We start from the raw sequence: 7,644 nt of genomic DNA, 5'->3' as shown, positions 1-7,644 counted from the left end.
CTGGTAGATATATATTTATATCCAGCTCGGAGAGGATAGATATAGGCCTCGACGGGGGGTTAATTCCTCGAAAATAAAATAAAAAAAGCCGGGCTGTGGGTCAGAGCCCAACACACACTTTCATCCAGCCGGCTATAATGCTGTCCATCATGCATATATGCTGCGGTTTCCCTTATACACGTATATAGTACATTCATTCCGTCTTTTTTTCTCTCCCAATTGTTTCCTTAAGCGGTTTTATTCGATTCGAACATGATCCGGCGGCTAGGTCCAGCACTCTGTGATGGTCCAGCAATCCACAACATGTAGGCCTAAAAGCTGTACCGCGCGCTGGTTCGAGATTCGGTTGAGATTTGTTTGGCCGGATGAGCCGAGCGGCAAAGGAGAGACGGACTTTCAACACGCCGAAGAATTAAAAGTAAAGAATAAAAAAGTCTAAATCCACTGGAATATAACCAAAAAAATAAAATTGAAAAACAATTTCACGCCTATCCACTTTGAGGAATGTTTGCCCACTCTCATATCAGTTCCCTCTTAATCCCCCTAGCTTATTTCCGTACACACATAGAAAATCCTAGTTTCGACACTTTATTATTCACATTCAAAACTTGTGACTGCTGTTGGCTGATGGCCAAAGTGTCAGATTTGTATTTGGTTCAATTTGACAAATTGATCTTAACCTCGCAGCAACCGAAATATCATCAAAACCGTTGGACATATGCACGGGTTTTCCTCCGCGGCTATATTATTGGCCTGTAATAATAGACCCTCTATTAGCTCTCGTGTGTGTGTGGGTATGTCGTTTAAAATGTACACAGCGGACTCTTGTGTGTCGTGTATATTCTGTGCGCACGAAATGTTGTTGGCTTTGATTCCTACGGCATCCTGATGTGTATTAGAATACATCCGCCAGTTCTCTCTATTATATCGTAGCTACAGCCTGTGTGTGTATGTGTTTAGTATGTTGGTTGTGTTTGGCAAAGGTTTAAATCAGATTCGGAATCCTTTGCAGTGTCGTCGCGCTACCAGGGAGAATCAAGGAGCGCCAGCAGGAGTGAGGAGGAGAGGAATCCGTACAAGGAGATTAACTAAGCAGTGCCGAAACTCTCGGCAGCCAAAGCGGTAAATAAGGTCACCACACACACAAATACACGCACGGCCGTCGATCGCTAGTTGCCAAGGCTCTCTGTTTTGTTGTGTGTAGGCTACGATCCTGGCACTTTCATATCCCGCGCACAACATCCTCCCAATCTCCAGCATCAGCCCAGCAGTTTCTCTCCTATTTTTCATTTCGTCGCCCGGTTGTGATTTCCCCTTGGCCGCAGCAGCTTCTCTAAGGCTTTTTCCATCCGTACACACACACAAGAGAGAGAATCTAACACACTTGATGAATCGTCAACGCTCTGTGTGTGGCTGCTAAAGCATTATATAGCTATGTAGGAGGATATTTCTAATACAGGATCGTATATGTACAGAAGTTGTTGTATAGAGTCGTATGGTTTCCGCTTTGAATCGCCGCTTCCACCTACGTCATTCCTGCCGGTTCAATCTCTAATAATAATGTAGTGCACCTATTTTTTATAGCAGTTCTACATTCGCCAACGATTGATGCATTTTCTACGGAATCGCCTAGAACCTTTTGATTTTGATTTCATGTCGGCCATTTCGCTGATTGGTTTCTGGATCGCGTCGTCATGGCGCCTTTCACTTTGGAGGGCAAAACGGGAAGCCCTTGTTGTTGTAATAGTACAGATCTCTTAAACAGTTAAACGGCATTAAGAAATAATAAACAGGCAGCATCAGAATGACAGAGAAATCAGAGAAATGACACAGACAAAAGTCTCTGGAGTCTAGACTGGCCGGCTGGTAAACACTCGAAGCTCGTGAATGTTCCTCAACAGTCACCTACTATTTGACAATGTAAGAAACATCAATCGCGGTTGGACGGAGAAAGGTAGTGCTGCTGATGCTGACGGGTCCAAATCTCCGTCGAGAGAATATAACCCCTACCAAAAAAAAAAATAAGGAAATGTATACATCAGCAGGTGAAGGGAAATAACAAATAAAAGAATAAGAAGTTGAAAAGCTGAAACGGTCAGGTGGCTTTTATCTTCTAAGAAATCGCCAGAAATCGACTTGAGGACGTGCAGACTTGTTGAGGGAAAAAACGGCCCGTTCTTTTTCGCCACACTTTGTGTAAGATCAAACGTTGCTGGACGTCAGTTGTTCCTTTTCAAGACTCTCTCGACAGTTTGAAAAGAGACAAAGTGAATCAAAGGAACGACGAATTCGTTGGTGGCCTACCTGCTTGTTGAATCCAGCAGCACTCCAGCAGCATCCCGTCGTTGTCGTGTCTAACTCAAATGAGCAATACACAAGTATAAGAAACAACGCCCTTTTTCTGCCCATTGAACCATTATGTACACACGCTCTTATGCTCTTCACTGGGTGGCCATTCAAAACGGAGGAATATAAGCGCGCGTGTGCCCATATAACCTGGGTTGCTGGCCAGCAGCTTCTCTTTCTTTTTTCTAAATAAAAAGGTGAACGAATAGTTGTCCAGCAGCCAGCCTCTAAACAGTAGCTTCTTCTGCATTATTCCACCATGTTCTAGGAGGGTAGTTTGAGCTTGACGAGCTCTCGACATTCCTCAACACAAAGTTCACTGTCCAAATAGTTTGCGTCAATTGTTTGCTGTCATCCGCTTGATGACCTGATGCTCCTCCTCTCTCTTGCTGCCCAGCGCTGCCCAGCTGGTGGAAAAATATAAAATTAAAAAAGAAGGCAAAATCGCACGGTCAGAAGCGAAAGGAAATGAACGAGCGCGTGTGATCGTAAATTATATAGGCCTAAAAACACGAATTGTCGTCCGCGCTGCGGTTATTTCTGTGAACGAACGTTTTTTGGGGAATTAGAATTATAAGACGGCCCGGTTGCGAGGTGAAAACAAACGGATTTTCCCGTTTTTCTGGATGGAGGGGGGGGGGGACTATATTATATAATGGATTCCTTTAATATATTGTGCGCACATGTGTTATAAGAAGATTGAAAGAGAAAGGAGGGAATAAGAGAAGCCTGTTTAGGCATAAGGGGGGTTGGAGAAGACGTAGAAATGCGCTGTCGAGTATTTAATCAACGTTTTCAACGAACCTCGCCGAGGAGGAGCGGGAAAAGAAGAGCGATTCCATCAACAGCAATTTAGCTTAAATGCTAAGACGCCCGTCTTTTATTTTCCATTTTCTAGATTTTCTTTCAAATCCAAATAAACTCATTAGACTTACGGTTATAAGGTCGCGCTCCCGTTAAACATTAGACACACGCATATGACCCGCTCTATACTTGTTTCAGTTGCTGGGCAATTTATTAATCATTGCTTATGTAAATCATTTTTTGAATTAACATCAAAAGCGAAGAATAATATCCCCAATCAATTGGATCAAACACAATAGAACTTTGCAAATTCATTTGTATTTCACTTGCTTGGTGGCTTCCATTTTGTTATTATTATAGAATATTAGATGACGCGTTTTTGTTCACACTCTACACGACTATTACTAATGTGATTTGGGGGTAGAAATCACGACGCGACTTTGAAGGTGGATGATGCGGTCACCGGTCGAACGGCCGCAGGGCTTCCCTGATATCCTGAACTAACTCTGTCCGAGAAACTATTAAGACTTAGAGAGTTCTCCGACCAAACATTATTATTTTGTTCCGTTCACTTTTTGTCCGCTACTGCTGCTGCTGATGCAATACTCACGCAAAGTAGTACTCTAAGCCGTTAACAGGCTTACAAGAGACACCCCCTTATTCACTAAGTCGGCCAAAACTGACCCGCCATCGTCTGTCTCCCTCTGCTTTCCACATTTTCAAGATTTAGACTTAATGCCTGTGTATAGTTTATAATGTATGTGTGGTGTCGCTGGGCCAAACATGGCCGGCCAAGTCTTCTTCTATGTCTAGTAGTAGTAGCTAGTATAGCTAGTAGTAGACGCGTACAACAGCAGACCAAATGTCCTTTCTAATATCTTAGACAAGAAATCCGAAAAGATCCTCCCACCTTTTTGTTTTGTTTCAAGAGTTGCCGCCCACATTCTTACGAGTCGTCGCTACTTATTGTGATTTCTACGATGTCCTCCACTCTCTTTAGTCGTATGTGTGTTGAAACAAAACGGCGACAACACGACGAGCGCTCTTTATATATACTTTGAACAAGTCTTATATCGATTCTTGACTCACCTTCTACTTTCCGGGGCTCAAAGCCGATTAGTAGCCCCGGTGCAGTGGCAGTGGCAGTCAGCCAATGCTGCATGACAAGTAAGAAGAGAAGAGACTATAAATGTATATCCTTCGTGGGCCGGTGTAATAGAGAGAGAAATATCAAATCACGTTTTTTTTAAATATTATTTGCTACTTATAGCTATACCTAATAGAATAAGTAGTAGCTATAATATTTGACTATTGGAAATCATTTTTCGGTTTCAATCGGTAGATTTTTATAGGGAGCCAAACAAATATTTGGCCCATCTGAATCAAGAATCAGATCTAAATAAGGTTCTACTATATATAAAAGATCCAATTTCGTATATATATAAGTCACCAAGTGTATATATAATGCTTTGCACATGATAATATAGATAATACATGATATAATCCTGGTCGGTTCTAAGCCATTCAAAATTAATAATAATTCAAAAAAAAAAGGAACAAACAAGTTGACAAAATAAAATGACACACAAGTTGAAGTTATTTAACACACAATACATTCAAATTTGTATCTATGTATAGGCATATCTCAATGATCAGATTTTTGTCTCTTATGCGCTGAGATCGGCGTCGAGGTCCATGTCCATGGAGAGGTCGTCTCCGTTGTCCAGCATCGCGTCTTTGACCAAGGAGGAGCGATGATGGCCGGCGAGGTGCTGGTGGGGGTTCTGCTGTCTGGCCCGCATCTGCTCCTGCTCTTCTCGCCTCTGTTTCCTCCACTTGGCCCGTCGGTTCTTGAACCAAACCTGATGAAAATAAATAAATGATTAGCTCATCTTCCACCCAAATCTCGTCTATCTATAAAGCCACTGTATCAATAATAAATAAAAAAAATCCGGAATCTTGTGTCAACTGCTGGCCTACAATAATAGATTTAGAGAGATAGTAGATCCGGCTCACTTTATTCAGATTATAAGAGACGGCCAAAGGAAAACAAAAGGGGGGCCCGGCCAACAGCTAAGCGCGTCGCATATCAAAATACGGCGGGCGCTTCATTGAAACAACAATATTAAAAAATAAAAAAAGAGTAGCAGATCGCGGCTGAGTCGATTCCCATGTTCCAGCAGCACAAGTCTCTTTTTTTAATCCGCATTTAATCCCGCGTTCTATTTTTCCCCTCTTTTTTTTGTTTTAACCGCAAATATAGGCCTATAAATAATAAAAACAGATTTTTTGATTTAACAAAAACTAACCTCAACTCGCTCTTCCTTGAGGTCGACGGTGAGGGCCAACTGCTCGCGGAGTAGGACGTCGGGGTAGTGCGTCTGGAGAAAAGTGGCCTCCAATTTTTCCAGCTGCTCCTCGGTGAAGATGGTGCGATGGCGCCGCTTGCGCTTGCCGCTCGACGTCGTCATCGACGCCAAACTGGAGCCGACGACCAGATGATTGGAATTGCCACTGGACTGGTGGTGGTGGTGGTGATGCGACGGGAATGCCCAGCATCCCTGGTGGTGTGGTAGAAGGTGGTGGTGGTGGTGAGGCACGGAGAATAAGGTCGGACCGACGTTGCTGCCGCCATTATTGCCGGCCGCTATCACAGATAAATTAGGCGACGATGACGACGACGACTGTTGCTGCTGCTGCTGCATGACGCCGCAATGTTGCGGATACAACCCGGAAGCAGGATGTCCCGATAGCATTCCTATTTTTAAAATCAAAAGAATGTTAGAATAAATCATCGGCTATTTCTGGCCGACTTTCGTAAATGGGATCGACATTTTGGTTTCCAAGGATTCTCGGCCGTCTCGAAATGACTTTCTCTCTAATCGCATTACTAGACGGGAAACAGGCCGAATAACCATATTGCATGGTGTGCCCAGCACGATTTTGTTGTTATATGTAAATTTTACCTAAATAGGCGTAGCCGTAAGCAGCCGGATCGGTCAAACTGAGCGGCATAATGTGTTGGTGCGGATGGTGGCCGCCGCCGACGACGGAGAACAAATTCTGTTGCTGCTGCTGATGGTGATGGAATTGCTGGTGGAATTGTTGTTGCTGCTGCTGGACCAGCTCGGCTGATGGGCTGTAGGCGGACGGAGAGGTGCCGCTGCTGGGCGAAGTGCTGGCCCGGTTGAGGCTGTTGCTGGACACCACCACCACCGGCGGAGAGGCTGGACTTTTGATGCTGGGAGCCAGGAGATTTTCGATGGTGAAGACGGACGATTTGCGACTAATGGCGTTGACGGGCTGGTGGTGGTGATGGTCGCCCATCTTATTGTGGACGCCGGTAGTTGTTGTTGTTGTTGTGGCCGACATTTTCTTTGAAATCAATCTGCTGGTGGTCGACGGAGGTGACTGTTGTTGTTGCTGTCCTCCTTTGATTAAGGCTCGGTCTTTCAACAAGCCGGACACTTGTGGAACACTGCTGGGCGCGAAAGAAATCGAACCGGCCATTTGGCTAATACTCTGCTGTTATTATATTCTGATGACTGTGCTGCACACGTTTTGAGATGATCTACCGCCACACAAGTTTGTTCAAGAAATATGGAAGACTCACTTCTTATTCTGCCAGGAACTGACTGCTAGACATTGAGAAAACTCACCTTGGTTTTATACCTACCTACATCCCATACACAGACACACACTCACACACACAGAGGCTCCTCCTCTACTGGGACTCCGCCCCCCTCTTTGGTCGGAAATCTTTTCATTCGCTCCGCGACCAAAGGTCCCAAGCGGATGCTCAATTAGCCACACATACGCCATCAGATCACCCAGCACCAGCCGCTAAAAAAATGTGGCCCTTGAACTGTATCGGTTATATTATAGTCACATCAATATCAATATTTTTCGGGGGGTTGCTTTCCTAGTACCAGGCTTTAAAAATGGATGATCGAAAAATTTGGTAGAAATAGGGGAGAAATAAAAAAGAAAAAGAGGCAAAATTGAATCGAATCTATAGGACTGCGCCCGTGATTGAAGCTCTAATTGAATTATGAATCAAGGCTATACGGTGTGTGAGAGAAGAGAGACTGCCGATGTGACATTGTCGCACCTGTGTACCGTGCATATAGGTAGGCAGCAGGCTACATACTACTAGACACGTTATATAGACGACGCCGGGAATTTTTTTTATAATCAGATTACCATATCAGGGCATTATCGATCGTCTTTATATGCGCGCATATAATATAAGTCTAAATCCTCGGGTCCAACAAACATCATGGGTTTCAATAACGCCAGCCAAAACAGCAGCACACGTATATATAAAGCCATGTCTCTCACGATTATATTATATCTCTCTCTAGCCGGCACAGGTAATTCAATTACAACCCAGAGTTGTACACACATTATACACACGCGCGTATATATATATACAGTTATTATGCGCTAGACTCTATAAGTGATTTATCAATATTTAATCGGCAAGAGTGCTGC

General features: G+C 43.9%; 1 protein-coding gene across 1 annotated transcript; it reads right to left on the bottom strand.

Annotated features, from left to right (window-relative positions):
* Positions 1-4,584: 4,584 nt before the first annotated feature.
* On the bottom strand, positions 4,585-6,790 carry LOC124196656 (homeobox protein goosecoid-like). Its single transcript, XM_046591813.1, has 3 exons — positions 6,117-6,790; positions 5,460-5,908; positions 4,585-5,012 (listed from the first exon to the last, which is right to left on the bottom strand). Exons 1-3 carry the CDS (start codon positions 6,658-6,660, stop codon positions 4,818-4,820), a joined length of 1,188 nt encoding a protein of 395 aa, XP_046447769.1. The 5' UTR covers positions 6,661-6,790; the 3' UTR covers positions 4,585-4,817.
* Positions 6,791-7,644: the final 854 nt, after the last annotated feature.

The sequence above is a fragment of the Daphnia pulex genome, chromosome 7 (genome assembly GCF_021134715.1).
Source record: "Daphnia pulex isolate KAP4 chromosome 7, ASM2113471v1".
NCBI classification, from domain to species: Eukaryota; Metazoa; Arthropoda; class Branchiopoda; order Diplostraca; family Daphniidae; genus Daphnia; species Daphnia pulex.
The sequence above is the reverse complement of the archived record's forward strand: the minus strand, read 5'-3'. Positions and strand labels throughout refer to the sequence as shown.